The following is a 21096-nucleotide window of genomic DNA, read 5'->3' as shown; positions in this document are numbered from 1 at the left end:
ACGAGTGTGGAAGACTGGAGCCCGAAGCCTGCAGTGGCTGGAGAAGCTGAAGAGAGTCGGACGAGGGGGTGCTCGCGTCGGTGCCACGAGCTGCACGCCCGAGGGAGGCCGGCAGCGCGACCTGGCCGAGGTGGAGACGCACACCAGGGATAATAAAGATCCTCTATACCCCGAGCATCAGCAACCCCCTCCTGTTTCCCCCCGCGCTGAGATAGTGCGACCAAGGGGGCCTCGTTCCCATCCCCTGCCAGGCACTGTCGACGAGGCCCGCGGGTTGCGGGGCCATCGCCGCTCCGCGTCTCATCACCAGACGGGTAGGCCCGACCCGGTCTCGGCCTCAGGCCTGCCCCATTCTTGGGGGATTTCTTTTCCTTGGTTTTGGGTATGTGTTGTCGGCGCCGTCTGTGAAGTAGAATTGTATAAGTGTTGCCGTGTGCTCGGTAGTCGGTATTAGCTCTGCACTGTGTTTTCACTTTTATGTTTGCTTTTTGTGTAAATGGAATTGTGTTTTCTTTTTTTGTGTGCATTTGGTGGAATTGTATTTGTGTGCTTCCCGTGTGCCGCGAATAAATGTGCTTTATTGTTGAACTGTTTCCCGCTTCGCTTCGTCTTTTCCCCCATTGAATCCCCATCTTGCTTCACGTAAAGGGTTGGTAGTGGGCTGAGTACGCCCGATAATTAATCGAACCGTCGAGGTCGACGATAACACCGCTCGGTTATTCTGATAGTACGGAACGGGTCGCTTAAGTGGCCCGTGTCCGAAGTCGACCTGCGGCGAGGTGCGATCGCCCGGTCTACCCTCCGCGTGGGTACTTAGGTAGTTCGAATTTGGCGAGCAACCCTATCCCACGCGGGGGCTGATTGGCTCGATCGCGGTGAGACCGAAAGGTCCACCCGTGACTGGTTCCCGGCGTTAGTCCGAGAGGGTCACGACTGGATTGTCCGTCCGGTGGGCGACGTGCCGCGATTCGAGTTACGTGGCCGGTCGCACGCCGGCGGGCGCGAAATCCGCAACACTGGTGTCAGGTCGTGCGATACAAATTCATCGCCCTCCTCGCGGCACTGGTATCGGAGAACAGGAAAACGGGCTCTCCTGTCTCCGGCTAAATTTACGGGAATCGGTCCAGGGGTGAGAGAAGCGACCCCTGATTCCCTCCAAATTACGAGCGAGCAAATTAACCCTTCACGAGAAGCAAGATGGCGTCTCAAGGCGAGCGGGAGCCGGGGGTATTAGAAATGTATATGTGTAATAATGTAGAGTCCATGGTCCAGGATGGAATCCCCGAGCAGGAAATGTTGATTGTGCAGGAACACGGACTCGCCCAACTGAACCCAGGGCCCGAGGTGGGTGCGGCAGCGGCCGCGGTGTATGACACCTCCCCCCCCTCTCCACCAAGACCCTTCCCCAACCCTTGCCGAAACGGCTCAGCTGAGTGCATCCAACATGGCCCAGCTATGCGCCATGCTGGCGGCAATGAACGAAAAAATGGATGCAAACACAAATGAAATGAAAAACGAAATGAATGAAGTGAAAACGACGATGGATGCGAATACACAACAAATAAACGAAAAGATGGATACAAAAATGAACGGAATGGAAACAAACATGAAGGAAGAAATGAAAAAGTTACGGGGTGAGACGCAGAACATGGGCCGAAGCCTGCAGGCGGGCATGAAGGCCGTGACGGGGGAGATAAAAATGGCGACTCCACGTGTGGGAGCAAACGAGCTGGGTGGGGGTGCAACGGCTGACAGGCCCGCGGTGGAGGCGGGTGAAAAAATAATTCGTGGAACGTGTTGGGCGAGGGTCGTGACGATGACCGAAAGGGAAAAATTAAATGGGGAGACCAAAACGTGTGAGACGAGACACGAGGTGACGACAACAGAAATAATAGTTGAGACAAGGGAGGTAAAGGGTGAAGAGTTGGCAGAGACACGGGAGATGGGAACGATAGAGGGAAGACTACACGATGAAGATGGGGTAAGTGACGCACACACACACACGGAGGTAGTGGAGGATAATGGGGGTGAGCTCGCGGAGCGTGTAGGGACCCGGTGCGAGCAGCGGGATGGCCTCCTCCAGGAACGAGGGGAGGGAGTATGCCCCCTTGAGGCGAGTCACGACCAGGTGAGTTCGGTCGTGTTTTGCGAGGTTGAGGGGACGAGTGCTGTGGACGGGTGCACGGAGAGCTTGGGGGGTATAGAGGCCCCGGAGACCCTTGTGGGGACACGAATCCCCAGTGTAGTTGTCCCTGTGTGTGTGGTGCAAGGCGTGAGTGCGTCCCCGTGTGTGGAAGCGACCCCGTGTGTGAGTGGTGTGGTGGCGATGGTGCCGGAGTACGTGCTTCCCAGCACGCCGTGTGTGGATGAGGCACGGAGTGTGAGTGAGGCACCGCGGGTTAGTGCCCCCGCGTGTGTGGATGAGGCACGGTGTGAGAGTAGTGAGGCACGCGTGAGTGAACGGCCGTGTGCAAGGTCGCTCTGTGCAAGGGAGACCGTGTGTGTGAGAGAGCGGTATGTGAGGGAGATGTCGGTTGGCATGCGGGAGCACGCAGCCGCATCTCCCGGTGTGAATGTGATGGTGTGGACTGTGTGCGTCGTAACACGCAGGTGTGCGTGGGTGGAATGGAGACGACGACGGCGACAGAGGAGAGAAAGCCGAGTAGCGGCTGTAGTTGTTTCGCGGACCGTGCCGGGTTCACCCAGCAGTGAGCACGCGGTTCGTGCTGTGCAACGCACGAGACCACCACGTGCTCGCTTGCGAGAGTGAAGTCCCGGTCCGGAAACGCACGCGGTGGATTTGCCGATCCCGCGGACGGACAAAGTTTAGGCAGGTAAATGGATTTGGACCGGACGGGTTCTCCACGCGATCGTGTGTGTTAAGCTCCAACGGGCAAAGCACATGTGTTCGCGTGGGGAACCCCTCGAGACGTGTGGCTTGTGTTTTTTTTTTATATATGCGCACGGTGACGTCATGGCTGCACGTGGGGTTGGAATCCGGCAGGAGGGGTATCTCTGCCGGATGGTCCCGTCCAAGGAGGGACGAGGAACACGTGCAGCTGCATGACGTCACGGGCAGGTGCAAAGTGCGCGAGCTCTGAGTTGCCGCGCAGGTGCTGGGCATATAAAAAAAAAAAAAAAAGCAAGCCTCACTTTCGGGTGTACAGGATTCCTGGGCAAGGGGTGAAAGACCCCCTTACCCTGGGCACAGGATGAAAACTAGTTAGGGGGAAGGGTTAGCTTAGTTAGACCGACTTCATGAGGCAGGGGTAAGTCCTCATGGAGTCCGTGGAATGGATTAGTTAGAGGGATTGTTGCCAGATTTAGGTTGGGAAATAAAATGAATTTTTGAGTTAGGAGACATGGACAGACTTATGAATGTGTAGAGGGGACGTAGCTTAGCTACGTAGGTTAAATGGAACGTGCTGTAGTTTAAGGGACGACGTGGGAGCACGAGTTAGTTAGGGGATGTAGATAGAAGGATGGCAGAGTTCAGCGGTGAGTGTGTTGAAGAGTAGTTGGTGAGTTGTGAGGCATGTGCTTGGTGAGTGAGTGAGGCCAGCGGGTCTGTGTGTGTGGAGTGAATGGGGAATGCATGGTGCGATGAGTGATTGGGGGGAGGAGTGACTCCCGCCCAAGGGACCCCGGGGTCAGTGTAAAGTGAGTTAGGGGGTTAGTCAAATTGAAAAATGGAGGTCGTTTTGTTGTTGGTGGGAAAGTAGGCTCGAGACCCATTTGGAGGGGTGCAGGAGCCCTGTTGACGGGCTTGGGAGCGTGGCTGCGAAAGGTGAGTATCGCTGAGTGGGTACCCCGGGCACCAGGCTAGTCGGCCGCGGTAGGCCATGGGCCCATGGGGGGCCGGGATAGAGTAGTGGGCACGGGTGCGCCTGCTTGGTGCGGGGGCCCGGGGCGCCATTAGCCGCGTGGGCAGTGTTGTGGGCACGGGTGACCCTCGGAAAGGGGCCCGGGAGGCCGGCCTGCCACGTGTGCGTTTCAGGGGAGGTGCCATGGGGGGCACTCCCCGGTGTTAGGGAGCTGGTAGGCTCGGAGGCAGTGTAGTGCCCGGGGGCGCCATAGCGGGAGATTCGGCAGAGGGTCGTGCCTGCCAAAGGGAGCCACGTGTCCCAGCCAGGAGACCGTGTGAGGGCACGGAGAGAAAATTGGGGGGCGAGGCCCGAAATTGTGAGGACACCAACACAGGCGACGGGAATCTGGGTTGTTGGAACCAATAGTTTAAGCGAGAGGCGCTTGTTGAAAGCCCCGGGGTAGTTTAACGGTTAAATGGTTAGGGTAGATTAGGAAGTGTACCCCTCCGCACCATCCATCCCCTCGCTGTCGTTGTGGGCCGCTGGACCCACTTGGTGTTAAGATCGCCGAACTCTGGGGAGGCCATTCTGAGGCTTCGTTGGGCCTCGACACAGGACGTTAGCTCTCCCTTATTCCCCTCCAGGAAGGGAACGTAGGGGTTGGGAGTAGGCTGGAGGTCAGGATAGGTTAGCCGAACAAGGACGATAAAGGGGGTTAGGGGACGATTTATAGTGGGGGAGTAAAAATAAAAACAACCGAAAAAAATTAAGTTGGGGCTAAATTGGGGTTTGACAAATTAAGGGAGTGGGTATGTACAGTGACAGGCAAAGGCGATAGGTTGGGAGGGAGACAGGTAGGTAGGTCCGAGCCCGCCTACCAAGTGGCCAGCACCACCGCACTCCCTCCACCAACCTCCACGGAACGGCAGAGGCTGGCCAACTTCATCTGCAGCTGCTGTGCTGCAAGGCCTGTGCCGGCTGGATCGTCTGCAGCTGTGTGCTGCAAGGCCTGTGCCGGCCAGTTCATCTGCTGGCTGTTTTTCTTCGAGGCCTGTGCCGGCCTGGTTCTGCGGGCTGTGTTTGCCTGCAGCGGCTTTCTTCTGCGGGCTGTGTTTGCCTGCTACCTTTGCCATGCCATGCCCACTGCCCCTGTTCACCAGCCCCGCTCAATTTTTGCTTTGCCCCCCCTGTTCGTTTCCATGTGCGCCAGGATCAGAAAGCAACAGTTTGCAAGCTGCAAGAACTGCCCTGTTGGCAGCTACAACACGGGCCTGCAGAGGCAGCCCGTGCACCGTGTTTTGCGTCCATCCACTCATCCATTCATTCGTTGTGCTCATTGCGTGTGCCACTTGAGCTGGCACGGAGACTGCGTTGTGCAGCCCAAGCACCGTTGTGGTTCACTGCGTTCAGTTCAAAAGGGAAGGCCTTGGACTGCGTGTGAGCAGCCAGCCACGTTCCCTGTCACCTGCATTGTTTTGAGCCAGAGACTGCATGCGGGCAGCCTGGCTCCCTGCTAACTGCTTTCTTTTTGCAGAGTTCATTGATCCTGGGCCATGGTTTAGTGTAAAATTTGTAAGTTAAGGTTAAGATGTACTGTACATATGAGTGCGCCCCCGGCATGTCTGTCTAGCGCCGGCAATTTTATTTAAGTCGTCCGTGTGAGTGAGTTTGTTTAGATAGTTACGCAGCCCTTAGGTTATTTATTTTGGGGACACGAATACCATGAATGTCGCACTCAGGGATCCGTAGGTAAAATGTACTAGGGGAAAACTACACATGATGGCACACGAAAATTTGACGACTTGGGACGAGTCTGTAAAAAGGGGAGGGGGTAGTGTTGTGGTTGACGAAATTCGCAAACCACCATCCAGGTCCCATAGGTGAGATATCTCTGTAAGTGTATGTGTAGTTAGGCCCAAACCCGTTGTTTAGAGGGAATAAATGTCATTCATTCGGGCTGCGACCCTTTTAGATAGCCGTTTTTCTTTTACTATCTTTATTTTGGACCAGCCGCCATTACTACCACCACAACCACCACCAACCACGTCTCAACAGCCATCACACAACAACCACCAACCGCAACGCCGCTTCACAACCACAGCCACGACCCTTGCCGTCACATCTCGCTCTCGCAACCATCGCATCACCGCCATTCCCGCGCCGCTTGTGGACACCAATCCTGGACTCGTACAGGGCGCGCACCGAGCAGCGGGTGCAAAAACACCAGCCTTTCCGAAGAAATCGGATCAAGAACGATTCACGCCCACTTCTGTTCCGTCCTATCAGCGAGCGTGGGGCGATTTGGCCCCGCCTCCAGGTGCGTCGGAGTATAATCGCTATATGCAGATTCGCGGATCAAAAATCATTCACGCCCACTTTTCCTCTGTCCAATGGGGAGCCAGCCAGAGGTGAAGGGTCGAAGGTGAAGGAGCGAAGCCCCGGGGGCTATAAAGGGCCGCGTTTGCTCGCCAAAAAGGCAGTTGAGTTGGGAAGAGTTGGCAGTTGAGTTGGGAAGAGTTGGCAGTTGAGTTGGGAAGAGTTGGCAGTTGAGTTGGGAAGAGTTGGCAGTTGAGTTGGGAAGAGTTGGCAGTTGAGTTGGGAAGAGTTGGCAGTTGAGTTGGAAAGTTGTTGAGGGAGTTTCTGAATCGGGAGAGAAAAAGAGTTTCTGAATCGCAGTTGGACGGAGTTGAGAAGAGTGGAGAGTTGTGGCGGCGGCGAAGGCAGTCGAGAGGGCGCTCGTGTCAGAGTCGGGGAGCTGCGGAGAGGGGAGGCCGGTAACGCGACCGAGGTCGCGGTGGAGTCGCTCGTCGCGGGACCCAAGCCAGCGAGATATCCTCATTCCCCCGAGCATCAACAACCCCCTCCTGTTTCCCCCCGCGCTGAGATAGTGTGAGAAGGGGGCCCCGTTCCCACCCCATTCCAGGCAGTGCCAGCGAGGCCCGCGGAGTCGGGGCACCACCGCCATTTTGCGGCTCATCACCAGACGGGTAGGCTCGACGCGGTCTCGGCCCCAGGCCCGTCTGCCCCCCTCATCGTTGACGGTGGTCCCTTTTTCTTTTGCTTTGAGGAAATGTGTTGTCGGCGCCGTCTGTGAAGTAAAACTGTATAAGTGTTGCCGTGTGCTCGGTAGTCGGTAGTAGATCTGCATTGTTGCATTTGCTTTTTGTGCAGAATTGTTGTGCTTCTTCTACTTTTACATTTGCTTTTGGTGTATAATTGTAAATGTGTGCTTTATGTTGAACTGTTTTTCCCGTTTCGCTTCGTCTTTTCTTCTGTTGAATCTCCATCTTACTTCACGTAAAGGGTTGGTCGTGGGCTAAAAACGCCCAATAATTAATCGAACCGTCGAGGTTGACGATAACACCGCTCGGTTATCCCGATAGTACGGAACGGGTCGCTTAAAGTGGCCCGTGTCCGAAGTCGACCTGCGGCGAGGTGCGATCGCCCGGTCTACCCTCCGTGTGGGTACTTAGGTCGGTCGAATTTGGCGAGCAACCCTATCCCACGCGGGGGGCCGATTGGCACGATCGTGGTGAGGCCGAAAGGCCCACCCGTGACTAGCTCCCGGCGTTAGTCCGAGAGGGTCACGACGGGATTGTCCGTCCAGTGGGCGACGTGCCGCGATTCGAGTTACGTGGCCGCTCGCACGCCGGCGGGCGCGAATCCGCAACAATATATATATATATATATATATATATATATATATATAAATATAATATGTATATATGTATATATGTATATATGTATATGTATATATGTATATGTATATATATGTATATGTATATGTATATATATATATATATATATATATATATATATATATATATATATATATATATATATTGTGTGTATATATATATATATATATATATAGCCTGGTGTTGTGCAGTGGTTTGGGCAGCGGCTTGGGATCCAAGAGGTCCTGAGTTCAAGCCCCGTTGGGCCACTGAATTAATACACCAGGGGGTTGACTCAGCCTGTCATCCTTCCGAGGTCGGCGAAATGATTACCATTATACTGGGCCGGTGTATACCCTGGTTAAAATAGGTGTACCATATCCCTGTGTCGTAAGAGGCGACTCAGGTTGCGTCAGGAAGTGCATCCGGCGTAAAACATGTGCCAAATCACTATGCGGATCATACGGATGATCCGCTGTGGCGACCCCTCACGGGAGCAGCCGAAAGAAGAAGAAGAAGAAATATATATATATATATATATATATATATATATATATATATATTTATATTTATAGCCAGAACGGCTGGACAGATCGAGGGGAAACTTTACACAAATGTTCCCGAAGCCTTGGGTGTGCAAGTTTAAGGAATAATTGATAGGTCAGATGGTTTGGCAGCCATATCGGATTGAAGAAAAATATTAAATAATGTTTTCTCTGGAACCGCTTCATTAATCTATGTGAAACTTCACAATTACGATACATGTCGTGATGGGGAATATATGCTTTAAATTTTAACATGATCGGACCCATGGTCTGGCAGCTATAATTATTGAATTTTTTCATCTGAGTTTTTCTTATTTTTATTTTTGAACAAGGCTCACTGAGCTGTGCTTTGAGTGTATGTCCTGGATGGGGTTGAGGGTAGAGGAGTTGCAGCTGAAATGTGAATCCTATCCAGGTTTCTCCTGATGACTTCATCGTTGCTTTTTGCTTGTTTGGGTTCCTTCTGATTACTCCAATGCAGGACAGTACCTATTTGGTCTTGCATTTGATTTTGAATTTAATAAATTTTAATCTCATTCCAAATTCAATTAAATAACGATTTTTTTTTTAAACGTCATGGGTCAGGGTCAGGTGACCGATCAATGCGGGACATTTAGGTACCCAGTCATCACTGCCAGCAGTTATAAATTGGTCATTCTAGTTATGTTTCTTATTAATTACGTAACACAACCACACAAAATAAGTTCTGGCAAGGGTTTGCAATGTGATTTCTCTTTCTAGTTTTTAATTATTTTTTTTTGCTCTTTCTATCGTCTGGAGAACTGAAAAGTGATCCCTGCCTCCTCAATCAGCTGAACAAACTAAGTAGGTTCTCGTATGTAGTCGAAGCGACTTTTTAGAGAAGTTACTGCAACTTTAGTTTTGTATGAAGCAGATTGGGCAGCCATTTTTTTCCGTGCCATCCCTGCACAGAGAGTACGAGTGTACTCTCTGATTCGTAAATACAAGTTCCCTCCGGGAACGTACCGCTGCATTAAACTCACATCCCTGCTTCGTCTTTAACCAGAGAAATAGTTGCTTTTAAAATGGACATCTTGTGTTTAAATGGAATTTTTTTTTTCCAAGTAAATGGATTATCAGTTTTCAAACGATACCGCTAACCAGCAGAGGGCATTGCATTAGCGACACAGCCACGCTCTCAGGTTTGTTAACTACAGGAAACAAAGGGCAGGTTCAAGCTATTATATTGCACTTTCATTCTACCTTTTTTGAGGCAAAACTTTACACGTATGGCCAGCCGCCTGTCCATGAGCAACAAAAGGTTCACACATATGATGTCATTGGTCACATGGGTTGGTAGCCATATTGGATTTACCTGAAAAATCTATAAAATACACCACTCAACAGAAGTCCTGGCGAGGGTCTGCAATCTCTGATTTATCTTTTCCTTGTTATGATTGTCACCATTGCACCTGAAAAACTAGTTGACATGGCTCGTCAATGACCACACATTATACAATTTATTTATTTTGTATACAAGGTCAAGGTTCGTGGAAGAGCAAGTACACTGAACGGATCAGGATACAACATAACAAAAGGAACAGCAGAAAGAGGGGTAGGGAAATACCACCAGCAGGGCCGAGGGACAAAATAGAGGGAGACTTGGGCAAGCAACAAGCAATGGATGTGGTGAAGATTAAGAGGTAGAGCAGGACGCAACAGGGGAAGGGAGGGGGGGGGAGAGTAGTTAATGGCAGTAGAAAATATCATGGTTATGGTTTCAGGGATGATCTGAGATGGTGGTGAACAGCTGTCTTGACGACTAAATTCCGGAACTTATACGCCAACATAAACCCAGTGCAGATTTCACAAAGACCCCTAAATGTGCGTACATGGACTGCAACATGGACTTGTTCCATGGTGCAGCCTGTGCAGCAGTCCAACTTTGTGTGATGGCATATTGGTGAGCACATTCGAGGGAGGAAGCCCCACAATCTGCTCATCCTGCCCAGAATCGGCACCACCTGCTCAAATCACCCAGAAACAGATGTTGTTTTCTGGTTCCCTCAGAGTGGACACACACTTGTTGCAGGCTTTGTGGAATTACCTTTGGTCAGGTTTGCCTTGCAGGAAAAGAAGGCAAGTTGTTTCAAAGCAACTGCCTCATCACAGGATTCAGTGTACAATGGGCAGGAAGCCAAGTGGGATAAGTGAAGACAAAATTGGATGGATCTGTGCATAAGAGATAAAGTTTCTGTGGAAAAATTCCGAGGCTGAGTTAACACTAGTGGCAGTCGATGTGGGAGACCAGTCCTGAAGAGAGATGGCTGCTTGCTTTCCCTGCCAATCTGCTTGAGTGAACTGACACTATCACCGGCATTGGGGCAGCTCTCCGAGAATAGCCAGAGATGTTGACTTTCACAAGCAGATGATCAGATAAGTGAATTGGAGCAGAGGAAAAGCAGGAGATATTTGCAGGAAGATAGGAGCAGGAGATATTTGCAGTCATCACTAAGTCCAGAAGGGAGGATTTTCCATTGGGAGACATATTGGCTGGAATGTTCACAGATTGATTCAGTCCCATGGGGTCACAGAAGTCCTTTGCTGAAATGCCGTGGCTGGTGAGAGAGGTCCCAGCAACTAGACAAGTTGCATGGTAACAATTGAAATCGCAACATATGAGGAAATGAGGGTTTGGATGAGTGGTGAAAAGTTGGTCTCCGTTGTCTGAGAGAGATGTGTAGATGGAGTTGTCACTGGTTGGAGGAAGCTGCAACACAGACAAACATAAGGTGGGAGCGGAGGGGAAGTCATAGCCAAACATACTCCCGGGGGGCGAGAGGTGAAAAAATCAGTACACGGGGAATGAAAAAATGACTTCTTGATGTAAGGTGCAACTCTGCCACCAGGATGGGGTTCAGGCCGATAAAATCAGGAGTCGATAGCAAGGGAGAGGCACAAAGAAGTCGGTGACTTCCTGTGGGTTGAAGGATTCTGTTAAACATATGATGTTCGGTTTATCCAACAGTGGCCTGGATTGAGAGATGTCAGGTTAGAGTGGAGGAATCAGATGTTTGAGGTCCACACAGTTCGTGACAGGGGCAAAGGAGATGGGAGGGTGCGGGATGGGGGAAGGCTGCACAACGGAGAAAGGCGTGGAGGGTGCAGGACAAGAGGGAGGATGCATGAAGAAAGAGAGGCTGGGAGGATGCAGGATGAGGGGGGAAGCTGGGAGGAGGCAGGAATGGGGGGGGTAAATGGGAGGGTACGGGATGGTGGAGAGGGAGCTGGAAGTGTGCAGGATGATGGTTGGGGGGGTGCAGCTGTGAGGTAGTGGGACGAGCGGAAAGTTTTGAGCGGGTGGAGTGAGGGGGAAGTTTTGAGGAGGTGGGGTGACGTGGAATGCTGCAAGAGGGAACATGAAGTGGAGAGATTGTTAAGAGGGGAAGACATTGGAAGGATGCAAGCCAAATTGAGTTTTGAGTCTTGGCCTCAAGTCTTAAATCATAAATTATACACATAGCTCCTACATAAGTGACATCACATGGTATTGTATAAATTTCATTGAAATTGGGTTTGCCACAGATATTCAACTCAACGTTCTGGTTAGGTGACCCATGTCATGTAATAAACACATTCAGTGATGCAGTCAATAATATTTAATGATGTGAAAAGATGAAAAAGGAGCCAAAGATAAAACATAAAAAATAGAGTCACGTTTCAGGGTGTTCTTCCCATAACATAGTTATGCTTTCATTTCGTAAAACAATAAAAATAATGTACCTGAAAGTTCCTCTGATAATGTTCTCATTTTTGTGCAATAACAACAACATTGTATTTTACAAGATGAATGGAGGATACCGAGTGTGAAATCGAGCTTCTATAAATAGTTGACAAGTGACTAAAAGTGGTAATCGACCTGTTACTTGGTGTGAAAACCAGTTTTAAAATGTTTAACGGATAATTTTAAAGAAAATACTAGAACAGAGTCGTTACGGCTGAAAGAGGATAGATTGATATGATTCATCTGCTGGTCCCTCCTGGATGTGTTATCTCATTTCAGAGACTGTGCAATGGTAAAGTAAGCACGTTCAATCTCCTGCTCGGTTGGACAGCTGTGGGAAAACTCATTCTGAGCAATGGCGTGCTGCATGTAATGCTGAATGCCAGAGAACCGCTCCAAGATGTGCAAGCCACGGTATCTCCCCAGGACAACCTAGAAATCCACAAAACAGGTCACGGCAGCTCAACAATTCGTTTTCTGAGGACAAACAGATTCACAATGCCAACTCAAAGGAAAACCGTTAAATGTGACCTTAATGTACAATGTTTTGTTTGCTACTTACGAAATCTAAAGATTTTGTAAGTATATTGATGACTTCCGTCATCTGTTTGTGTGTTTGTTACTGACGAAATTTAAAGATTTCGTAAGTATATTGATCACTTCCGTTTGTGTTTGTGTGTGTGTTTGTTTGTTTGTTTGTTTGTCGGCACGATAACTTGAGAATGGAAGAAGTTACCAATGTCAAATTACACCACGTGATTCAGGACGGTGATGGCTAGCGCTGATTAGATTTTGGTCAAAATCGGTCAAAGGTCAAGGTCATAGTGAGGTCAAACATAATTCCGTAAATTCATGTGGAGAAATGGAGTATTTTTGCTTCGCTCAACGTTACAAGTTCGTTTTAACTTCGATTTTAATTTTGTCTTCGGTTTTTGCGATCGCTTAGGACGCTTAAAACTCGGTTGTCGAAATTCTGGTAAAAAACATGTTTTGGAGATGTTTTAAGATTGTATAAAAAATATTTCACTCGACGCGTCACGGGTCGTCATGTGATGCAGTGCGCTTGAGCAGACGCGTCGTTGAGTCATGTTAAGGTTTTCCGTGTGCGCGCTGACGGTGTTTTCGATAAAGATGGTGTTTAAAAGTCATTTTTTATCCCAATAAAGGTTATCGTCGCATGTCTGACTCGCTTCGCCCTCAGATTATGTGAAGATTGTTGGTGGATGGCCGAATATTACGGTTTTGTGACTTTGATAAAATAATATTAAATAATTGCGTGGAGAAATGGAGATTTTTGCTTCGCTCGACATTACGAGTTCGTTTTAACTTCAATTTTAATTTTGTCTTCGGTTTTTGCGATCGCTTAGGATGCTTAAAACTCGGTTGTCGAAATTCTGGTAAAAATCGGATGTTTTGGAGACGTTTTTATATTGTATAAAAAATATTTCACTCGACGCGTCACGGGTCGTCACGTGATGCAGTGCGCTCGAGCAGACGCGTCGTTGACACGTAAAGGTTTTCTGTGTGCGTGCTGACGGTGTTTTCGATAAAGATGGTGTTTAAAAGTCATTTTTTATCCCAATAAAGGTTATCGTCACATGCCTGACTCGCTGAGCCGTCGGATTATGTAAAGATTGTTGGTGGATGGCCGAATATTACGGTTTTGTGACTTTGATAAAATAATATTAAATAATTGCGTGGAGAAATGGAGATTTTTGCTTCGGTCGACGTTTTGATTTTTGATGGTTTGGTACAGAATTATCGTAGAAACTTCTGGTTTGCGTCGCTACCTTCTGGAGAGACAGCTTTTATTAGACAAGGTCAGAGGTCAAGTTGACGATTTCGTAAGTACCAGTCTATGACTGCTTGTTAATTACGAAATCTAAAGATTTCGTAAGTATATTGATGACTTCCGTCCTCTGTTTGTGTGTTTGTTTGTTTGTGTGTGTGTGTTTGTTTGTAGACACGATAACTCGAGAACCGAAGAAGCTACCAATGTCAAATTACACCACATGATTCAGGAGAGGGTGATGGTTAACGCTGATTCGATTTTGGTCAAAATCGGTCAAAGGTCAAGGTCACAGTGAGGTCAAACATTCGATTTTTTTTTTTGATGGTTCAGTGCAGAATCATCATAGAAACTTCTGGTTTGCGTCGCTACCTTCTCCAGAGACAGCTTTTATTAGACAAGGTCAGAGGTCAAGTTGACGATTTCGTAAGTACCAGTCTATGACTGCTTGTTACTTACGAAATCTAAAGATTTCGTAGGTATATTGATGACTTCCGTCCTCTGTTTGTGTGTTTGTTTGTAGGCACGATAACTCGAGAATGGAAGAAGCTACCAATGTCAAATTACACCACGTGATTCAGGAGGGTGATGGCTAACGCTGATTAGATTTTGGTCAAAAATCGGTCAAAGGTCAAGGTCACAGTGAGGTCAAACATTCGATTTTTGATGGTTTGGTAAAGAATCATCGTAGAAACTTCTGGTTTGTGTCGCTACCTTCTCTCGAGACAGCTTTTATTAGACAAGGTCAGAGGTCAAGTTGACTATTTCGTAAGTACCAGTCTATGACTGCTTGTTTTTTTTTTTTTTTTTTTTTTTGTAGACATTGTCAAGGCACGTATGAGAGCGAACACACAACGCACAACAAGGGGGGCAGGAGACAAGAGGGGTGGGAGAGGGAAGGACAAAACAATGGGAAACAGAGACATTAGGAGATCTGTGGAAGGGAGAGGGATGGGGCGGGGAACACGGGGTTTACAACAGGGACTTTCAGGATAGTATAGGAAGGAAAGCAGGGAATTTGAAGGAAATCTCGGTGTATGATCGTTTTTATTTGTATTCTCTCCCTCTTACCTTCAATTCCTATTTTCCACACTTTCCCAACGGCCCCCATCCCTCCCAACTACACACTCTGTTTATTGCCTTGCATTGAAATGAAAAAAAAATAACCCCACCATACCCAGGAGTCCCAAGCCTCCTCCTCCTCCTACTCCTTTCTCTTCTTATTCCTCCTCCTCCTTTCTCTTCTTCTTCTTCTTCTTCTTCCTCCTTCTGCCGGCACCATCTTTCTTCGACTTGAGCTGACCCACTCTCCATTACCTTCACGATTTCTTCCCACCACCTTCTATTCCCAAATCTTAGCTTTTCTTCAAAAATACATCAAAAATTAATAATTTTCCTTGTATCCTTTCGATCTATACACCTCCTATAATCATATGTCTCTCTCTCTTCCTGATACGTTTCATCGATCCATCAGCTTTACTCTGAGTTTACAGTTCCAAATTCACCATACACCTCCACAATTTTACTTCAACCTTCCCTTTTCTGAATTTTACACAATCTATTAAAAATAAATAAATAAATCCACTTTTGACTATACACCTCCCTTAGCCAGGTGCTTCTCCCTTAACCACGTGATCTGTTTCCACCCTCTGCGATTACCGATCCGAATTCACCATTCACCTCACGATTTTTTTCTACAACCTTTCCATTACCTAATTTGATGAAAACTCTCTCTCTCTCTCTCAAAAAAAAAAAATAATAATAAAAACGACCTCTTATAATGCTTCATCTTCCTCTTTCACACGTGTGGTTCTCATTACTGTATCATAATTCACTACTCTTCTTCTATTTCAACAAACTGCTCTCAATTCGAACTTTCCTTCATACCTTGCCGAAGAAAATCCAACTGTTACAGCGTTTATTCTCTCCATTCTCTTAATTCGCCTTTATCGCATCAATCAAGAAATGTCTTTCATCACATCTCCAACCTAAAAATTAAAAAAAAAAACAGTTTTCTTTGAATGTTCGCTTTTGATCAACCATTCTTTTTTTTCCAACTTCAGTGCCAACTCACCCCTCTCACCCCTCCCTCTCAAAGCAACCATCCCACTCTTCTCCCTCCAAGCTTCCCCCTCACCTTTCACAAAAACTCCCCCATCACCTTCTTCCCTCAACTCTCCCCACTCACCCTTCTCCCAACATTCACCCCCCTCACTCACCCTTCTCAAAGTTGCACCCCCTCTTATCCACAAAGCTGCTTCCTCATCCTGGGAATTCTTTCAAAGAACCTTGGTCTCCCTCATGCACAGGTTTATCCCCTCTCGTCTTTTATTGTCCTACCCTTCCTCCCACCCATGGTTCACTGAAGCTTGTGGCGAGGCAGTTGTCCTGCAACACCTTAACTTTGCCTTATGGAAAGCAAACCCAACTGAGGGTAATGTCAGTTCCTTCCATAAAGCTCGGAACAAGTGTGTCTACCCTCAGGAGAGCCAGAAAAACAACATCTTTCGAAGCTCAAGTCTGAACTCTAAAACCTCTCTCCATCCTCCAAATCCTGGTGGCGTCGAATCAAATCTGTTTCTGGTGTATGTTACCCCTCCATCCCCTTCCGTACCTCAAATGGCCGCACTGCTGATACTGCACAAGAAAACTCGGTGTTTGCTTCAAAATCTTGTCCAAAACCCATCGCTTTCTCTATCCACCTTACACAGTCACACCCAACTGTCCCTGGACTCTGTGTCCTTTTCTTCTGACAAAGTGGAGAGTTTGCTGTCAAACCTCGACTCAGATTCTGCAACCAGTCCAGACGGCATCAGCCCACGTGTCCTAAAAACCTGCTCCTCTGCTCTTGCTCACCCTCTCTCTGTTATATTCACCCTCTCATTTGCTCAAGGTCATCTGTCATCGACTTGGAAATCAGCAAACATTACTGTCCTGCACAAAAAGGTGCAAAACCAGATCCCTGCAACTACCGACCAATCAGCCTTCTCCCAATCATCAGCAAGGTTATGGAATCCATCATCCCTTCAGACATTAAATCTTTCCTCTTCTCCAATGGCTTGATTTCCGATCATCATTTTGGTTTCAGTCCAGGTCACTACCCTGGATATGCTGCTTTTGCTCTCCCAACAATGGATGGAGGTACTCAATGCCGTACATGAAATCAGAGCCATATCCTGAGACATATCGTGTGCTTTTGACAGTCTGGCACCCTGGCCTGCTCACTAAACTCTCTTCCTACGGTATCCAAGGCCATCTCCACTCATGGCTTGCAGACTTCCTCTCCTGTCGCAGTCAACATGTGGCCCTAAATGGAGTTCTTTCATCCCCTCTTCCTGTCCAGGCTGGAATTCCTCAAGGCAGTGTCCTGGGACCTGTTATTTTTCTGGTTTTCATCAATGATCTCTCCAACTCTCTGGAAAATCCTCTTTATCTCTTTGCTGATGACTCCACCCTCTGTCGTACAATCTGTCATCCCTCAGACCAGCAAGTAGCAGCTTCTTCGCTTTCTGCAGATCTGGGTAAAATCACAAACTGGTCCAACATGTGGAACATGTATTTCAATCTTGACAAATCTCACACTCTCACCTTGTCTCTCCAAAAGGACTGCTTGGAACCCCCCCCCCCCCCCAAATCCACTTTCTCAATAATCCTCTGGAAGAAGTCTTTTCTTTCAAGCTTCTGGGTCTCACTATCTGCCATGATCTTTCCTGGGAAAACCACATTTCCAACCTGGCCTCCAAAGCCAGTCGCCGACTGGGAATCCTTCATCGTGTAAAATCCTCTCCTCGGCCCACCTTGGCAACTGACCACATACAAAGCTTCGTCCGCAGCCTGATGGAGTACTGCTCTCCCCTCTGGGCAGGTGCTCCTGCCTCTCACCTTTCTCGGCTTCACGCTGTAGAAACCAAGGCATTTCAGATCATTGGTATCTCCTGCGATGAGGCTGAGTCTTTGGGCCTCTCACTCTCTCACCACAGGCAGGTCGGTGGTCTTTCAGTCTTCGACCGTCTCTTCTCCGGTATTGCCCCCTCCCCCCCCCCACTGTTTGCGATTTGTCCCCACCATATTTCCACAGGGCGCTCAAGGTCCGCCAACAATCCCCTTCTGGTAAAACTACCAAAATCACGAATTACTGCTCACCTTCACTCTTTCATTCCCATCTTTTCCTGCTTTTGGAATAAACTCCCTCACTCTGTTCAATCCCATTCTTTCCTCCAGGCCTTCAAAACGGCTGTTCACCACCACCCCTTATCGTCCCCCATCCAAATCCTCGATCATTTCTACCCCCGTGAGTCCACCCCAAACCCACCTCCTTCAAATTCCCTGCTTTCTTCCCTGAATGTCCCTGTATGTCCATCTTATATACCCTGTGTTCCCCACCCCATCCCTCTCCCTTCCATAGATCTCCTAATGTTGCTGTTCCCCACTGTTTTGTCCTTCCCACTCCCGCTCGTCTTGACTCATGCCCCCCTCCCCCTTGATGTGTGTTGTGTGTTAGCTCTCATATGAGCCTCCACAAGGTATGCAAAAAAAAATCTGAATCCGGAGCTTAACCAAAATAGAATTGGCTTGTTATTGTCACCTACCAAACTCATCTGCATGGTTTTGTCATCACTCGTCCACAACTTTTGAGAAACTAGACGACCCGTGAACCCGTTGGGTTCCTGTTGTTACAGCGGTTGATAAAAAATTATTTGAAGAAGAAAAAAAAAGATAGCTCCAGCGAACTATACCGCTGAGGTTGCTTGCATTGATTGTATTCTCCCGAAGAGTACTTGACTGAATGCGGAATTGATTTTTTAATAAAAAATTTTTCGTTGCTTGATTTGAATGAAACATGATATTGCGCGTCAATGTGAAGAAAAAAAAAAAACGGAGAAAAGAAAGTCGAATAAATTATTGTGCGTAATCTTCTAAACACAATTTTATTTATTCATGAGCATGGAAGTATTACATCAAAATTGCAATGTTTATTTTATGCTTAAAAATAAATCGTACTTTGTCTATACTAAATATTTGAGATTTTAGAATAAATCATTTCAAGAAAGAAAAAAAAGATAGTTCCAGTCAACTATACCGCTGTGGTTTGCATTGATCAAATTCTCCCGAAGAGTACTTGACTGAATGGGGAATTGATTTTTTCATAATTTTTTTCTTTGCCCGATTTGAATGAAATTTGATACTACATGCTGCAGAAGAATGGTAAAGTGGCACTATCATTGTTGCGCTATTGTGTACCGTTTTGGCTGTATTCCGGGAACATACATGCATACATACATACAAGATGAGAGTTTTCGTAATATGTAGATATCATGCTATATGTAGCTATACCTTTGCCACACAATGCCTGATCCACGAGAACATAGAGCCCAATACATTTTTGAGATATGATGCTATATATCGTTTTTGGCCCCATCTCTCAATGGTGAAGAATCACTTTGTAATAAAAAAATTCTCGTATCCAGATCCGGATTCAGATCTTCACCAAAATCGAATAAACTAGTCCTTCTCTTACACCCAACTTGTCCACCAAGTTTCATCCGAATCCATCCACACCTTTTACAGATATCATGCTATATTGTTGTGGGCCGGGGTTCGGTGGCGATAAACGACCACTAGGTGGCGCAGTAGAGTCATCTCCCACCGAACACCCAGAATTTAGGTCCTGACTCTCGAACAACTCCGAAAGGTCACGGGTCACTTAGAGGACCGTAGTCACCAATACTTTGACGGTGTGAGGTAGGGTCCACTTGTCTCATCCCAATTTACCTAAGTACTCACGCCGTCCAACTACGGGGGAAACCACACCCTTGGCTGACTGTCCGAATCGAGTCGCTATCACCGACTCGGATCCGGCATAACTGAGCGGAAATTACCAAAGCCGGGCCAGACCAAATGAACAATTTACGGCACGATCGGCTTTACTCTCTCTCAATACGCACCTTGCGAGGCCAATGAGAGAAAGCACAGAAAATGAGCTGGTACATTTAACAGGAGTTTTATTTTACATTAATCGGGAGGGAGACAGATAGAGAGTTATCATGAATAAAGAAATGTAATGTGCAATTAACAAGGCACTAAACGATTCTACTTAGACGGGGCCCACGGACGCGCACGCACGCACGCACGCACGCACGCACGCACGCACGCACGCACGCACGCACGCACGCACGCACGCACACACACACACACACACACACACACACACACACACACACACACACACACACACACACACACTAAACTGGACCCCGTGGGTCTTTATTCAGTAGAGCCGGGCCGGGGTACCTTCCCGCCTCGTGCGGTCACACTGACTCCAAACCACCACGGTGGGACTCGAACCCACAAACTGAAGTCCACGTCCCCGGCAGCTCAGCCGCCACCACCACGAGAATCCACCGCAAAGGGCTGCAGACGACGACCGAGACCAAGCCACCACGACCGCAGATGCTCAGCAGTCGCCACCACCACGGTGAGCCACCACAAAGGACCGCAGACCGCTCGAACCATGACCGCCGACCAAGCCAATCGCCACAATCACTCCTCTACTCTCTTGAGGTGAGAGCGGTTTCTTTCCTCGCCACTCGCCTCCTGATTGGATGGTCTCATTGCGCGAGCTGCTGGCCATCCCTCATTGGACAGATCCATCGTAGGCGGGGCAACTCCCACCTTTCTGGGTCGGAGTCGGATCTGAGGCGATGGAGGCTCTGCCCACGCCTTCAGCCAAAAACATGTGGGCAATGGCGACCGGGTTGAGTGAGGGTGGTGTCGTTGTTGTATAAAAACCTAACTAAAAATAACTCGTAGCGCACACACGAAATTCCCCTTAGACAGAAGGAGGGATTCTAACTATAAACACATACTTATCAAAATAACTAAGCTACGGGGACTGCTGTCTGTTTGTGTGTAAATGGCTTCCAAATCCATAACAATATATCATTTTTGGACATATCTCTCAATGGTGAAGAATCACTTAAAAAATTATCAGATCCGAATCCGGATCTCCACCAAAACTGAATTATTTCTTCCTTGTCACACACCCAAAATGTCCACCAAGTTTCGTCTGAATCTGTCCACAACTTTTTGAGATATTATGCTATAAAATAGTTTTTGGCCCCATCTCTCCATGGTGAGGAATCACGTAATTTAAAGCCTCTCGTGTCTGAATTTGGGTCTCCACCAAAATCGAATCGATTTGTCCTTGTCACACACCCAACCTGTCCACCAAGTTTCATCCAAATCCGTCTACAACTTTTTGAGATATCCTGAGTAGTAGATTAATGGGGTTTCTGAGACATCCATGCAAATGAATGGGGAAAACTATGAATTGAACCCCGAAAACCCTTAAACATGAGACTGATTCCTCCCCCCACCCATACAAATGTATAGGGAGAACTCTCTGACTCGAGACCCATCAGGACAAAAAGAGGAGAATGATTTTCTGCCATACAAGCTCATGTTAAATTGAGACTGTCTCAGGGCCCCAAAAAACCTCATACAAATTAATAGGGGAAGTTTTCTTGATCAAGGC

General features: G+C 47.9%; 1 protein-coding gene across 5 annotated transcripts in view; it reads right to left on the bottom strand.

Annotated features, from left to right (window-relative positions):
• Window positions 1-11633: 11633 nt before the first annotated feature.
• LOC147017658 (uncharacterized) overlaps window positions 11634-21096 on the bottom strand; it is a 158427-nt gene continuing 148964 nt past the window's right edge. For 4 of the 5 annotated variants that reach the window (XR_015049575.1, XR_015049574.1, XR_015049573.1 and 1 more), the window contains 2 exons: window positions 19854-20282; window positions 12073-12205 (listed from right to left, as the gene is read on the bottom strand). Coding sequence is in view for 1 of the 5 variants with exons in the window: in XM_085847404.1 (XP_085703530.1) it covers window positions 12044-12205 (162 nt within the window). In the remaining 4 variants the exon portion in view is untranslated. Of the gene's footprint in view, window positions 12206-19853; window positions 20283-21096 lie in introns of all 5 variants that reach the window. The other variant, XM_085847404.1, reaches the window with a different exon arrangement.

This window comes from Eptatretus burgeri, chromosome 11 (genome assembly GCF_056783735.1).
Source record: "Eptatretus burgeri isolate ZD-2024b chromosome 11, Ebu_testis_v1, whole genome shotgun sequence".
NCBI classification, from domain to species: Eukaryota; Metazoa; Chordata; class Myxini; order Myxiniformes; family Myxinidae; genus Eptatretus; species Eptatretus burgeri.
This window is presented reverse-complemented; position numbering and strand designations above follow the sequence as displayed.